Source organism: Centropristis striata, chromosome 14, assembly GCF_030273125.1.
Source record: "Centropristis striata isolate RG_2023a ecotype Rhode Island chromosome 14, C.striata_1.0, whole genome shotgun sequence".
Taxonomy (NCBI): Eukaryota; Metazoa; Chordata; class Actinopteri; order Perciformes; family Serranidae; genus Centropristis; species Centropristis striata.
The window spans coordinates 1,502,501-1,519,329 of NC_081530.1; the positions used below are offsets into that span (position 1 = coordinate 1,502,501).

At 39.2% G+C, this 16,829-nt stretch overlaps 1 protein-coding gene across 1 annotated transcript in view; it reads right to left on the bottom strand.

Moving 5' to 3' along the window:
* csmd2 (CUB and Sushi multiple domains 2) overlaps window positions 1–16,829 on the bottom strand; it is a 358,175-nt gene that overhangs the window by 103,071 nt on the left and 238,275 nt on the right. The window contains exons 27-33 of the mRNA XM_059350192.1: window positions 13,919–14,121; window positions 12,899–13,090; window positions 10,536–10,674; window positions 9,457–9,644; window positions 5,929–6,123; window positions 4,659–4,775; window positions 1,206–1,319 (exon numbers count right to left, since the gene is read on the bottom strand). Of these exons, the coding sequence (XP_059206175.1) occupies window positions 1,206–1,319; window positions 4,659–4,775; window positions 5,929–6,123; window positions 9,457–9,644; window positions 10,536–10,674; window positions 12,899–13,090; window positions 13,919–14,121 (1,148 nt within the window). The remainder of the gene's footprint in view (window positions 1–1,205; window positions 1,320–4,658; window positions 4,776–5,928; window positions 6,124–9,456; window positions 9,645–10,535; window positions 10,675–12,898; window positions 13,091–13,918; window positions 14,122–16,829) is intronic.

Consider the following 16,829-nt stretch of genomic DNA (forward strand, 5'->3'; position numbering starts at 1 on the left):
ATAAGATCAAACATACATTTACGGTAACACTTTACAATAACCATCAGAGTGATGTTTATAGATGGTTTATAAACCAATTATTAATCATTTACAAAATTCTATACATATTTAATCTTTAAATGTTTTCAAACAATTTCTTAAAGGTATAAGAATCATTTTGAAATAATTTACATACTTAATATGGTGTTAAAAATGTTATAATGAGTGCAAAACTATTAATAAACTAAAAATTAACATAGTTACTATCAACTTACATTAATATACCTTCTATTTGGCATTTATAAATTATAGTTCAACATTAATACATTTTCTATTTACCATTCTAAATGGCCTATTTACGGTTTATAAATCTGTTTACCATTTATGAACTATCTATTTACCATCTATAAATGATGGTTATTCTAAAGTGTTACCAAATTTACTTGCAACAATTTCAACAGTAGTGATTTGTAAAGTAGAAGCTGATATTTTTGCATAAAAAAGCAGCTGGAAGCTGACAAGCTGAACCAATATTATTAATGTAACATCCGTGCTTTTAGGTTGTTATACACAACTTATGATAATGTTAATGCAGCTTGGAGCAGGTGTCTTTGTTTGAGGTATTCATGCTAAAGATGCAGTTATTTTCCGTGATGAAAATGAATCCTATTTCATTCCCCTGGCTTAAACCTGGCACACGAGTCTGTCAGTGTGTGTGTGTACTTGCCTACATATCTGCATGCATATAAATATCCTGAGGGCTGTCGTGTGTTTGTGTAAAACCAATTCAGCCATATGTGCATGCGAGTCTTCTTGAGCCAGTCTGCTGATATGTTATCCCTGTGACTCTTTAAGTTGTTGTTGTCACTGTTGAATTGTTTTACAGCTCACTGGAGCCCACCTGCAGCCCCGGGAGCTTTCCTGTGTCAGCAATTTGTCTCTTAGTTTAACTGGATCCTTATGAGAGGGATAAGGCTAAGACAACATTTTGTTTAGTCCTCTCTCATGTCAATAAAATAATGGTTAGGAGATCATATAGTCAAATCGTATTTTGCTGTGAAATATCTGTGCTGAATATGAAACAAAAGCTATTCAGGCATGTGCAAGCTGCAGTTTAATGACATAGTGTCTATTTCCAACATCCCTTAGGCTTGTTACCTGCTGAAATATCCTGCATAGCTACCCCAAAAAATGTGAATCTGAATGTGTGTGTTGTGTTTAAGTACCTGTGTGTGCTCCGGAGAGGGAGCTGAGAACGCGGGAGTGCTGTGTGGCGCCGTCATAAACCTCCACAATGTCATTCAGAGCCGTCTGGAAGAAGGCGAATTGACTGAAGACCACTAAAAAAAGACACATATGGACACATAATTGACATCAGCGGAAACAGAAATTAGTTCCAATGAGTGACTGCATCACAGTGGCACTGGAAACTCAGAGAATCCGTAAAAAGTGCTCTGGAGTATCCTCATTCAAAAGAATATAATCAACAGCAATTTCAATCAAAATGTCCTCTTTAAAGCGAGGTGGATAATACTGCCAGTTACGACAACACAACCAAAAAATGATATTACACGAGTGGATCAGCAGTCCTGTCTGGGCTTGATGGCTTGTCACTAGATGAAAGGCTTTGGCAATGACAGCCAATCTGTTGTACAATGTGCAGCTAAAGCTCCACCATGGTGCTTTTATCCTTTCAACCCACCCTTTCTACCGCTATTGCCTGAACATATTCAGCCTTTTCACATCTAATCTATGTCTAGTTTGCTTGTATATTGCAGGTTGAAGAGAAGGATGAAGAGGATGAGGGAGAGAGCCAGAGACGACTGGTGCTCTCCATTAGGTTTTATGGCATCTTCTGACTCTTGAACATGACTGGGCGTCTGTTTTCTCCTCCTCGGCTCCAGTGGTTTGCTGTATTCGCACGTTGTCCCGTTCATCTATAGCGATGATACGAGAAGCCAGTGGATGCAATGACTCCCACCCTGTCCTCTGCATTGAGGGAAAATAGCCCATCATTAGGGCTGGTGCATCAACCTAATGGGAAGCGGCAAGAATGGAGGCGAGCGCAATTGTGGCTCTGCACGACAAAGTATGTTGCCTTGGGCCTCGCTGTCATTTTCCAGGAAAATGCAAATGTGGACTTTAATTATTTCAATTTCCTCCCTCGCTTTGACTCCACTGAGTGAAATATGTTGCCGGCAGGGTCCAAGAAGAATGGGTGGGTGCCCAGTCGTTCTGGAGCAGCGCCAGAGCTGCGAATGGGCGTCATGACCTGGACATTGAGACGGAGCGGGGTGAAGCACCAGGAACACATGCCACGCTGCTGTTTGGGGTCATTTAACAACCACGGGACGTGAGCTTTCCCTTAGAGAGGCACGGTGCCGATAAGTCATCAGAGAGCCGGAGGGAGGAGAACAGGAAGTGGAAGATAAAAAGTGAGAAAGACATGTCGTAGGATTAATTTGAAGATGTATTAAAATATCTGACATATAGCAGTTTAAATATGCATCAAATATGTTTTGATAAACACACAAAAATCTGACCAACAGTCACAGTCTCTTTACAGGAAACTTCTGCTTGATTGAGATATGAACAGCTCGGATTTGGGAAATCCCAAGTGTGTTCTTATATCAAGTCTTTTTCATAACAGGAAATTACACAGAAACAATGACACGCCAACCTGCAGAGTAAAAAGAGAGAAACTGGGTGTTGTCTCTCAGAGTTGTTCTGACCGTTAGATGCGTTGTATCATCTGTTTTTAATGTCTTAATGCTAAATAAATCCCGCACAAGGCTGTGATTCGAATCTATCTGTTCGTCAAGTGATTTCTTTAAAGATTTTCTACAACAGACAGACAGAAAGTCAAACAGGGAGACATTGTGAGCAAGCGAGTGAAACATGTTTTGCTTGTGTATTTGCATGTTTGAGCTGTGTCACATTTCTGTATTGTTTGGCTTCCTGAATAATTTGCTACTCCTACAGTATCAGATTACATATTGAAAGCAAGCAGTGACCTTTAAGATGGAAATGCCAAAAAGTAGAGAAACTCCAGGAACTCTGGATCTTCCAGACACCAATTATTTTTTGGTGTGTGTGTGTGTGTGTGTGTGTGTGTGTGTGTGTCTGAGGCAGACATATTGTATGCCTGGTGTCTAAGATAGTGATTAAATTGCTCTACCAAAGTTATATAAAAATATGTGTATGACAATGAGTCAAAATTGATATGGAGACTATTAATCACTGTGTGTGGGCATTCAGTGAATAATATACTGAGTCGGTAAAAGCCATTTCACACCAAGCAAGCAAGAACAAGTTGGAGGGAAATTCATAAAAAAATGATTTTGTGGCTTCTTCTAAATACTTGCACACCCGGGAGAATCAGTCATGTGTATATTCAGATGGACCTCGATTTTTGATGGATTTCTGCCTGCATATATATATAAATTTTACTAATAAAATCATTTTTTCAAAATGATTTCATACCCCCTGGTCCTACCACCTTGATTCTAAAAAAGTACATAAAAACGTATCAAATTCAAATTAATTCAGAGTATATATATATATATATATATAAACTTATTTTTTTTAAAGAAACATAGTCCAACCAATTGCAACTCAATGGTTTTATTTCTTTTACAATGTGAACCACATATATGATACCAACAATTAAATGTTAAGTATATAGATTAGCCATTTATTACTATATATATATATATATATATATATATATATATATATTTTTTTTTTTTTTCTAAACAAAGGTTTGTGAGTTTGAACAAAAGACACACTTTATTTGTACAGTGTATCTTACAAATTACTGCATTTAGTTTCATTTATATTTTAGACGATGTCCCAACTTTTTTGTAATAGAGGTTAAAGGTCATCAGCATCTTGCTGCCAGAATTTGGGGACGGTCTTATCATTTGGATTGTCAGAAGCAAAACACAAAAAAATGCAATATTTATTACAGTAACTAAACACAATTTTCGTAACGAACTTAACTGAACGAAGCCATATGTAAATATCACTAATGCAAAAAAATATATATTAAAAATGTATTTATTCTGGAGTGTATGTTTTGCAGTTGGTTGTTCATAATGGTTGGAAACTGTTAATGCTGAGCCCTGAGCTAAATACAGGACAATATATTTCTTGGGATCACCCAGCAGCTTGGAAACTAAGCAGCGGACAACAAACTTGATGCTAACGCTAGTTATGGTAACATCAGCTGCGTTGATACCTTCATTCTCAATCCATAAACATAACTTCTCTCTCTTGATAGGTGTTTGTTTATGTGGAGCAGAAAGTCGATCAAAATTCACCCTTGGATTTTCCACATTTTCATTGCAACAGTAACAAACAACTTTAAAACTCTTTTGAAGACTAAGAAGCTTTTATAAGTTTCCACAGACTTTTTACCTCCTACACACCCATCGCTTAATAAACTCTCATACTACTCTTCCTACTTTCATTAGTTTCCACTGTGAGAAAACATGCAGAACTTAGCGAGACACTTGAGCATAGTTTAAACCTGATGAGGGCATTTTGTGCATTATAGAATAACTGCATCTTAATTAAACACACAGAGTTACCCACCGGCACACACACAAATGCACAATTAAAATTCTGCTTGGAAAAACGAACAAATACAGTTAATACAGTGCTCTTCCTTGGCTTACCGTAATCCTTTGGCACCACCACAGAGTACAGACAGGTCCGGGCACTGCTGTAGTTGCCAGGGTAACCAGGAGACAAGACGACTCCCTCCAAACCGGAGTACTGTCCACCACATGGAGCTAGAGAGAGACACGGAGACGAGACGTGAGGAGACAGAAGGAGAAGGAAGGTCTAAAGCCAATAGTGCCAGATTCCATTTCTCCTCTACCTCCTGCTTTCCCATCCCCTCTGTTCCATTACTCCTAAATTACTTTTCTTGTCTGATTGGGTTTTGGGTGGAAGATGTCCCTGGTGTTTGCCAGAGTGAAATTGCAATGTTTTCCAAGTGTCCCTCTGGGTTAGCCTGGGTGAGATGAGGCCCGAATCTCCTCTCCTGTTTAAAGCCCTTAAAGATGCTCGCTGCCTGCTTGCAGCTTTGTACACTGTAAAAAAAAATACTGTTTAATTTACGGAAAAATACCGGCAGCTCTGGTTGCCAGAACTTCACCGTAAAAATTACAGTGAGTGGATTTTCTATTCTAAATTTAAATGTAAATATCAGCAAAAACTGTAATTTAGACTGAATATTCCCGTTATTTTTAGGGTAATTGTGTCATTCATTCACACATCATGGTATTTCTCCATACATTTTGCATGAAAATGTTATATTTTTACAGCAAAACTGCATGTTTCTTCCAGTTTATGACAGAAAAAAGTAAAAGTTTTGTGCTATTCTTTGATTTACGGTAATTAAAAGTGTCTAATACGGTGATGTACAATTTTTAATTTCCGCCCTATTTCTGATGTATTTGTATTTTGAGTTTTACTGTTATTTCTACAAACATTTTTTACAGTGTACAGCCTCAACCCATGTATGTGAATGTGTGTTTTGCTTATATGAAGACGTGTGTGGTGTGTGCTTGCATCCCAACCTGACAGGTAGCTGAGGCTTCACACTGTGAGAGCCAGATTTGGTGGCGTCTGGGATCTTTTACCAGCTTTTTTTTAAAAGGGGAATATGCTCAGCGGGTGTCAGTCGTGTGGTGGGAATGTCAGAGAAGAGCCAGGATGACGCAGAATGTGTCGTGTGTGAGGAGCAGATATGCAAAATAAGAAGCTCTCTTCAAACTGCAGATTAAATTAAAGCTACGCCCTCACATCTATGAGCATTAGCAGCACCCACACAGCTCCACACATATACCTGTAGGACATAACTCATAATCGTACATGCGTGTTTACATGTGATAAATCTATAAGCGCTGCTGTTTTTTGTCTCCAGATGTCAGTGTTTACCAATGCAGATGGGTTTGGGTTTGTTCCAGCTCGGCTTGCCGTCTCCCCCCATGATGCATGTGAGGGTTGGGTCTCCCTCTAGCGTGTAGCCACTGTCGCAGTGGTAGGTGACGGTGGAGCCCAGCTTGAGGTCGGCGCCCACCCGAGTCCCGTTGCGCACCAGGCCCGGCTCGAAGCAAGACTCCCTGGGGTTCTCTGTGGAGAGAGGTAACACGGTGGAAAATCAGTGACAGAGGGGGAATATCTGTTGGTATTCAATGAAAAAGGATTTCTGCATCAAGCAGCAGCGGTGATACTGGAATAGAATTTTTTTCCCGCCTAAGGTCCCAGATATTCTCTCATTTCTTACTTCCTTCCTTTGTCGCTTACTTTGCTCCTTTCCCCTTTTCTGGCTACCCTGTGCTTTCCTCTTTCAGTAAATATATCTCACTGACTGCCACTTTTCTCTGCAGCCCTTGACGGTGCCCTTTCATCTGTGGTTGCTGGAGGTATGTATGGCTCCAGAGACAGACAGGCAGCTGATTGAGAGTGGCATTGCTCTGGCCCAAGGTCTGCTGACTGCACACAACCTGCCTCTCACACAATGCTTCGCTGTGCAGTCAACTAGAGAAGACAATGCACATACGCAAGCTTTCTACACACACACAGCATCAAAACACACACACACTGTATCTAACCACATATCAATCACCACTCCTGAGGTCGTAAGAAAGATGTCTCGCTCAATCTACCATCACATTGTTCTCTGGTGGAAAATGTGCATGTGAGAGGAGGCCTGTCAATTTGGCACACTTCACACCCTTACAGCTAAAATAAACATAGGAAAAGTGCCCAAAGCAATTTAGCTCAATTTTAAACACAGTTCACTCTTGTCTCACCGTAAAGTTTAATATTTGATGAGTGAACAGATGCACATACAAAATAGGGAAGGTGAGTAAAATATTTTCTTTTTATCAGGAAAACTTCAACTTACAATTCAGTGTCTCGCAAAAAAATGCGACAGCCTCTATTATCTCAATATCAACCAGCTGAAAGCAAACTTTAAATAGGAAACATTCTCACAATGCTCATATTTGTAAAGGTCAATTGGGATGCCAACAAACAAGGCAACTGTTTACCTCTTTTTCATGCCAATGGTATTTACTAAAGCGATTTCATTACCCGTCTCAGGATTGATAATGTCCCCTGGAAGCGCTTTTCTGTGTTTATTTTCTGTCTACCTTCGCTGAAGAGGACCAACAACATATTGGAGGTGATTTCTACATTTTGTTTTTTTCACGTTCCACCATCTGCCATTTAGTGAGGGCTTCAATTTGCACTATGAACAACCTCCTCCTGTTGTTTACCATCAAGAAAATTCCCTTTGTGCTATAAAACAAGGGTATTTCATGCAGAATCAATGCTCTGCGTGTAAAGCAATTATAAGTCTACGTCTAACTAAATTATTTATTGATGATAAAATGTACATGTAGCACCTTGGATAAATGCCTAGTTTCTAAGCTGAAAGCTGGGGACCTGCTGACCAGACAGGAGGCTGAACAGAGTGCGGGGGCCAGGCGTGTGGTCTGTCGGCGTGTCTCCGAGGGCACCTGTTCTAGACAGGTTGAGCCCTTTCATAAGCTCATGTAGACCTGAACATTCCCTCGCCGCCTCCTCCATTAAACCAGCACACCTGGCAAGAGACAGCGGAGGCGTGATGGATGTAGCAGGCGTGAGGTGTGGCGCGGCCCTGGACGCCAGCTAGCGGTGAGAAGGTCGGTCACCGCGGCGAGGACGGCCGATTTAACAAGCCTCGTGTGAGAGAAACCGGGCGAGTGGCATCATCTGTTTTGGAAAATACTCAAAGGAGTTTAAGTGATGTAATGTGAAGTGAAAAGGAGCCCAGGAGTTAGTGAAGGTATTGGATTAGACAGATGCAGAGTAAGAGGGTGCTTCTATGTGTGTATCTGTCTGTGTCTGTGTCTATGTGTGTTATTTAAATGTGGCTCAGGCATGGCAAGTTTTTGCCCACATATTTCCCTGGAGAGCCTAATCAGACATGGCCAGAGACATGGAAACAGAAAGACATAACGATTGCTTGGTAAAGAGGCTGACAGCACCTCAGGCAGATTTTGTAATGCAATTTTCAGTGGCGGGCTGACCGAACGAACGCTGGCTGGCTGGGCCAACTCGTCAACTTGCTGCTTCCTCACCAAGCAGATCCAAACCCGCAGCCAAACATGCTTTTGTGCCATGTTGTTTGTCTGAAACTGAGGAGGTAATTTATGTATTATTTGGTTATGGTTCATTAGTGTGGAGAATTGGAAGTGGGGAGAGGGAGTTTTTTCGGAGCCACACACTGAGTCCATCTGCTCTACCAGATTGGCCATACAATATCACACACTCTATCACACACTGCAGAAAATATTGCTGGGAGTGAGTTAAGGGGTAGGCTCTGTAACACTGTCTTCACAAAACACTGTGCTTCACTCCATTTATGGACAATTTGCAAATGGATGTCGGAGCTGCGTCGCATAAACAGGTAGTGTTCGGAAATCAGTTGAATTGCTTATATAGATCAAATCCCACCGCAACAGCAGCCAAGAAACGGAAAGGGAGCTCAGGGTCGATCTGGAATTGGTTAAACGTCTGATTCCTTAAACAGCTCTAATTGAAGCGGGGAGATTTAGGAAGATTTAACACTGTTCTCTCAAGCAAAGCCCTTAACGAAGATGCCCCGTCTAATTTAGAGCTTGTTGAGCGTCTGTATATTTGTTAGGAAAAGGCTTTAACATACAGTCGCTGAGGCATAACCCTACGAGGCTGGAAAACACAGATGTGTTATCCTTAAAGCAACTGTCTGGCTGTCTAGGATAACTATGATCCTTCTGCAGCATGTCTGCAGTATACAGTAACTTGTGTGTGCAAAAAACTTTGGGCCCCCCAGACAACATGCAGGCATATACATGAGACAATAAAATTATGTTTGCTTTAATTTATGAGGAGACTATTGTGCAGCTGCAAAGCACTGATCAAAAAAGAGCTTTAGATATGTGCTGTCCCCTTTTCATTTTTATAATTCTTTGCGTTACTCGGCTACAAGAGGAGGCACGGATCAATAACGACGTCCAAACAGACTATTGCCTAAACGGGAGGTTGGTGATCAGGACGCTGCAGCGCACCCTTTTCTTTCTCTGAAGCAATTTTCACACCACTAATCTCACTCGCTTTGGACTAGACACAAGAGAAAGTTAAAAAGAAACAATCTGCAAGGTCGATAAGCAGCAGAGGGTAAATCCATTCTCTCTCTGCCGGAGGAAGAATTCTAAAATATGAATTGTTTAGGGGATAAAGCTTCACATACTTTTTAAAATTCACTGTTTTGTTCAGAATCTTAAGACGCTGAAGATGAAAAACTGATGATGAAAAACTCTTACACATGCAGACACAGGCACATGAAATCCAAGTACCACCAGCTTGATAGTTTTGTCCAATTAGCCAAATACTGTAGTTTTTCCAGTTCATTCCCCGTCTCCAAAAGGTGCCCACCTGTGTATTGCAGCACAAATCCATTGCTGCTGAGGGAAGCGTCGCTACGGAAAGCCAAGAAGAGCGTGTTGGAGCTGCTCTCAATGCGATCTGGAACATCTGTGCCATAGAAACTACCCAGCAACGGGCTGAGGGAGTCCGGCCCATCGTAGATATGTAAGAAGTCATAACTCGGCTCCAAACTGAACCTGTTTGCAAAAGTGGTGCGAAACACAGAGACATTTGCAGCTCACAGGAGCGATAATAAGATTACAATACATAGTCTAGACGGAATTGTCCAAAAAGTGAAAGTGAGGAGCATTTATGGGTACAAGTCAGAAACCGGCCTACTTTACTTATTACAAGGGTGCTGAATCAAAAAAAAATGGTTCCCAAGCGAAATTTTGAGTTTTTGACCTTCTCATTTGCATATCAATATGGCGGCCAACTTGCCCATCTTGCCGCCAAAGTTTTTTTGTAAGTAGGTAATCAAAGATGAGGAAATTAAGTTTCTGGATCTATAGTCTAGAGTCAGAGCAAGGATATAGTGGAGGCTCAGTGTCTTTTTATGTATATTTATATATATATATGCAAAATACCAACTTTTAAGGTGAAATTAAGCATTATTTGTGTGGTTTTTTTAAGGCCGACATAAATATTCAATCAATATCACTTTTAAATGTTCCAGTTGGTATTTTGCATATATATATATATACATAAAAAAGACACTGAGCCTCCACTATATCCTTGCTCTGACTCTAGACTATAGATCCAGAAACTTAATTTCCTCATCTTTGATTGCCTACTTACAAAAAAACTAAGGGGAAATGGTCCAATGACTGTGCAAGATGGGCAATTTGGTGGCCATTTGATACAAATTAGAAGGTCAAAAACTCAAAATTTCGCCTGGGAACCATTTTTTTTGGACTCAGCACCCTTGAGATATGTAAGGTAGGCCGGTTCCTGACTTGTACCCATAAATGCTCCTCACTTCTTATAGGAGGCCTTTTTTCTGAAATCCGTCTAGACTAACACTTCAATGGCATCAATTTAAAATAAGCACATAATTATGCTACAATTAGTGTGCTACTGAAACTTACTGGTTGAAGCTAAGAGCGATGACGTAGTCCAGTGTGACAGTGACTGTCCAGTCACACTCCCGTCCGTGGGGGTAAGGTTCAGGATAGTCTGGAGACAGAATCAGCCCACTAGGACCTGTCAGGTTGCCGCCACAAGGAGCTACGAAAAGAGAGAAATGGATTTGTAAACATGACCAATTTTCCAGGTATTGTTTATTCATCTAAAAATCTTTTCTGTCCATAGACTGTATGAAAGAAGTGGATGTAGCCTACAGGTTTGAAATGTGAAACCGATGCAGAAGTGCCTTAAACCTGCATTCTTTCTAATGACATCACTGGTTGCAAAAAAAAAGCCCGATAGCAAAGAAGTCCATGAGAAAATGACCCTACTTCTCACTTGATTACCTCAGTAAACATTTTCCTGCTGGGTTTATGGTCTTAATTGCTAGTTTTAAGTATTTGTTAATACGGCATGATATACATTTTGTAAATGATGATCCAATTTAGAGTAAAAGAGACAATTTGACTCTAATTGTGCACAATTAAATAGTTGTTAACTTGTTTTGGGTCATTTTCATGTTGGTACGTTTTGTTTTAAGCCGCTTTTTCACAAGCCCAAATTAGCATCCAAACTTATATCACAGGTAATATTTTATAATTACAGCTACCATTTACTTACCAAGCTAACAAGCTAGAGCTAGCATTAGCCGGTAACTTTGTAACAGCCCGAGCAAATAAAAAAATGTAATAAGTAGTAGAAAAAACAAATAACACCAACTTTCTAAGTAGCAAATACACTGTTATAACTGTTATTTTATAGTGGTAAACACTTTCCTGATGAGTATATGGTCTTTGTTGCTAGTTTTAAGTCTTTGCTAATACAGCATTCAACATAGTTTAAATGTGCACAATTAAAAAGCTGTTAACCTGCTTTGGGGTCATTTCCTGGTCGCTACATTTTGTCTTAAGCCTGTTTTTTTTTGCTAGCCCAAATTAGCATCCAAACTAATATCACAGTTATTATAAATGTTGGCTACAAAGCTATCAAGCTAGAGTTAGCATAAACTGGTAACTTAGTTACAGCCCTATCAAAAAAAAAATGAAATCAGTGGAGGACAAAACAAAAAGCACCAAATATCAAAGTAGAAAACACAATAACTGGTATTTTATAGTCTCTGTTTAAGCGGTTCATGGCATCCCCATAGGAAGTTGTAGTGACAGATGCTTAATTGAGACATAGCTAATGCCCATTGACACTGCTTACCATAATCTCACCTGCTACTGTCAGAGGACTGCCCTGCCCAACCCCTCACCAAAAAAAAATCTATCTAATTAAGCTAAGCACTAATTAAACAAGGCAGCTAATTATAAGGTCTTGATTTGCATTTTTAATTCACATCGGTTTGTAGAGCACCAAGTGTGTCCATATATGTAAAAAAATAAATAAAAAGGCTGTAAAAGAGTCTGAGTGAGAGGTCTGTGCTGTTATTGAGAGCAGGATAATCAGATCTGTTCGTCTGCTGCAGTGACTTGAGGAAACGTCTGGGGAACACAGCAATCCGGTTTGCCACTTAAGATTCACTTAAGGAGTCTGTTAAGTAATCATGTTAGGAATCTGTATTGTCTACCTGTTTCACCAAAGAGAGGTGATACAGTAGACTGCATTAGACAGCTTCTACTGTAGTGTGCAGTGTACTTCATAAGAAAACATTATTTTTGTACTGTTCTCTTCTGGCTTTACTAATTATAATAGATATTTTTAAAATGGCATTACAACAGAAGGCGCAGAGTTTAGCAATATACAGTGTATCCTGAAAAAATGGATGGATAAATATAAGGTAACACTTTACAATAACCATTTAAGTGATGTTTATAGACCAATTATTAACCATTTACAAAGTGCTATACATATTTATACATATATACATATTTAATCTTTAAATGTTTTAAACCAATTTCTTAAATGTATATGAATCATTTCAAAACCACATAACATACTTAATATGGTGTTAAAAATGTTATAATGAGTGCAACTAAAACTATTAATTAACTATTAATTATAATATATTGGTTTGTTAATGGTAAAGTAACGATTAATTTACATTAATATACCATCTATTTGCCATTTATAAATCATTTAGTTAGTTAAACATTAACAAAATTATGTATTTACCATTCTAAATGGCCTATATACGGTCTATAAATGATGATTAAACATTAATAAACTATCTGTTTACCATTTATAAATGATGGTTATTGTAAAGTGTTACCAAATATAATACTGCATGTACGACATGTTCTTTGCTCCAACATTCAGGCTAGTTCTGATCATAATCCATGTAGACTCATTAGCGATAAGTGATGCTAGCATGCTGTGCTAATACCTGTGCATGTCGGAGGGTCTGGCTGCCAGAAAAATCGACCATTGATCTCGGTGCAGGTGATCCTGTTGGCCCCCTGCAGGACGTAGCCAGGATCACACTGGAACACCACATGGTCCCCGGGCTCCCTGCTGTCCCCGCCACGGGTCCCATTAGTAGGCATGCCTGGGTCATTGCAGGAGGTGGCAGTGGAGACTGAAGGAAGGAGCAGAAGGAGACTCAGTTATTGACATGAAAACGATGCTTCAGTCATATGATGAAAAAGGGGTATTATTCTCATACTTCACAGTAAAACCTGTGAGAGGGGATTTTTCTGTCTCTACACACAGTTTCCACCCAGCCAGCTAACCCAGGTTCATTTAGCACCTCCCTCTACTCCTGCCTCCCATCATAGTCTAGACGGAATTGTCCAAAAAGTGAAAGTGAGGAGCATTTATGGGTACAAGTCAGGAACTGGCCTACTTTACTTATTTCAAGGTTGCTGAATCCAAAAAAAATGGTTCCCAAGTGAAATTTTGAGCTTTTGACCTTCTCATTTGCATATCAAAATATATATACATATATATATATGTATATATATGCAAAATACCAACTTTTAAGGTGAAATTAAGCCTTATTTGTGTCATTTTTTAAGGCCGACATAAATATTCAATCAATATCACTATTAAATGTTCCAGTTGGTATTTTGCATATATATATATATATATATATATATATATGCATAAAAAAGACACTGAGCCTCGACTATATTCTTGCTCTGACCCTAGACTATAGATCCAGAAACTTAATTTCCTCATCTTTGATTGGCTACTTACAAAAAAACTAAGGGGAAAATGGTCCAATGACTGTGCAAGATGGGCAATTTGGTGGCCAAAATTTCATTTGGTAACCATTTTTTTGGACTCAGCACCCTTGAGATATGTAAGGTAGGCCGGTTCCTGACTTGTACCCACAAATGCTGCTCACTTCTTATAGGAGGCCTTTATTCTGAAATCCGTCTAGACTATCATGCCCACTCCTCACCAGAGAACTGCAGAGCGAAGCCTTGCTTGCTGGTGAAGAAGTCTGTGGTGAACTGCAGGCTGACAGTGTTGAAGGTGCTGTGGGCGTCCGGGGGCAGCACTGACCCACTCAGCTCCCTCAGCAGGACCCCTCCATCTTGGGGGCCGTCCCAGATCCGAAGCACGTCGTGGACCTCCTCAGTGTGGAAAACCAGGAAATGCAAACTGTTAAAGACAAAGAGATACTTTAGAAGCCATGTCAGTCGACACAGGAAACTCTCTCTGATATATTTAGGGTTTAAATCTCCTCCGAACAAGGAGACACAGGAATACTGAAGTGACCTGCAGGTGACCACAGTCTCCCATCAAAGCCTGAGAACAGATCCAAGGAGGAGGTGCAGAAGTCTGGTTTTCTCTCAGAGAAAAGATTATCATGAAGTTGTTGTCCAGTGACACAAAATCCCCCAGCTTTAAAGTAAGCTCAGACTATTTCCACCTCCTTATTCTCTTTAATTTTGTTCAAGCACACCTTAGGTGCTTTTAATGGAAGGTAATTGTAGCAGAAGTCTATATCTTGCAGTTTTTCTATTAATAGCTTTACTCAAGATTAAAAAAAAAAAAAAATTGGCTCCAATTGTCTTGAAATCCTCTGCACCCTCCATCTTTCCAAAAGGTTCCTATCAACATCAATAATTTGTTTGTACTATATGGGGACTGAAATTAAATGTAATAATGAAGCAAAAAAGCAGTGAGGTAAGAAAAAGGAGAAAATCAGAGGCTTTTAGCAATACAATTCATTGTTTCCAAAATGTAAAAAAAGGATGAGTCAGAGCCGAGGAGGAGGAAATAAAGGGATTTAATCAAAGTACTGAGTATTTATTTAAGAATCAATGCACCCAAATGTGATTAAAGGAGACAATAGGAAATGGGAAAGACAAAGCCATGGTTAAGGGCAAGTATAAAAAAAGGGAAACAAATAACATTTTAAAACTGAATCAGAGACTCCCGATCCAGAACATTCAATGGATGTTCCACAATGTCAGTCAAGCAGATACGTCTGCCGCGGCATTTAATAGTTTCAGTCTAGACATCAGAAAGATGATGCTGTCAAAATATCTACCCTTCACTTTGGCGCAGACAGCTGTCAGCCAGCTGGTGGTCCTCTGGATGTGAAATACACTGGAGTTGTGTGTGTGTGTGTGTGTGTGTTTGTGCCTATATAAACGCGGTACGGGCTCATAATGATATATTTCCTGGAGTTTTCAGTGTAAGCGTGTGTAAGTATGTGTTTTGGACAGGCTCAGCAGGACTAAAGGGATAGAAGATGATATTTTAGAAGAAATGAGAGACTGGTGGTAATGTTGACACTCAATATAAACGCCTTGTAAAGATAAACAGTATTTCAGCAGCTTTATCCTGCAGCAACGCTCAAATACTTACAAGAAATTATAAAAAAAAATGTTGATGTCAGCTCATTCAGTTTGCACCTTTGATTTTTTTTGTTCTCTCTGAAACACATTGCTGCCTTGCATGAATTCAAAATAAGACAAAATAGTGTAATGCACTGAGATGAAGGTGTTCTCACAATGCAGGAAAACAAACGTGTTGAAGTGAACTTGACTCTCCTGATTCTAATACAAACCGTTTATCAAAACAACACTGTTTTCCTTTTCTTTCCAAATTCATGACAGCAAAAGAAAACCTCGTCTCTAATGTTACCTCAAATGCTCGACTTGGATGATGATGCACGCATGTCACAAACACACTGATACTTCAATAAACATGAACTCAACGGGGAACTCCACTCACATCCTGCTACTGCAGATAAAACTGCAACTGTGACAAGTTCTAACACACAATGATACAATAAAGGAGCACCAAAATCATGGAAATTTAGAATATTTGTGTTCTATGACTTCTAAATTTATTTAAATGATTCAAATAATTCATATTAAATTCTATTATGAAAATATTTTTCATTATGAAAACACAATGAAAACAATTTGGCCCAAAGCAATTCGCTGACTCTCCCTCATGTTTCAATAATTTCAGTTTTAAGACTAAACAAACAACAGCTCTTGTAATAAAAAATAAAAATGCAACACGGTAGGTTTTTTTTTATTCATTTAATTTAAGGGAGCTCTGTTTATTCTATTAGTTTGTCCACAAGCTGTTATGGCACCTACACTGTAAAAAATGTTTGTAGAAATAACAGTAAAACACTGTCAAATACATCAGAAATAGGGCGTAAATAGACACTAGACACTAGACACTTTACCGTAAATCAAAGAATAGCACAAAACTTTTACTTTTTTCTGTCATCGACTGGAAGAAACACAGTTTTGCTGTAAAAATATAACATTTTCATGCAAAATTTATGGAGAAGTACCATGATGTGTAAATGAATGACACATTAACCCTAAAAATAACAGGACTATTCAGACTAAATTACAGTTTTTGCTGATATTTACATTTAAATTTACAGTAGAAAATCCACTCACTGTAATTTTTACGGTGAAGTTCTGGCAACCACAGCTGCCGGTATTTTACCGTAAATTAAACAGATTATTTTTTACAGTGTACACACTAAACTTTTAAAGTCTGAAAGTTGCAGACATTACATCTAAGACTGTCTGTCTTAGAATGGAGCATCTTGAAGTTGTTGTAGTTTATCACAGACTTGGGCTCACACATTACAATACATTTTTACCAGAAGTCCAGGAATCACAAACAACATTGTTTGGTCTCTAAACTATGTTTTATGAAGTGATACAGAAAAAGACGCAAGATCACGCGAGAGAAACTCCATCACTTGTCTCTCTGCTCTGGCTCCCAGTTGCAGCCTGCATCAAATTCAAAACCCTCTCTTGTCTACAAAACAGCAACTAGAGCAGCTCCTTCCTACCTGAACACCTATATTCAGGTCCACAAAC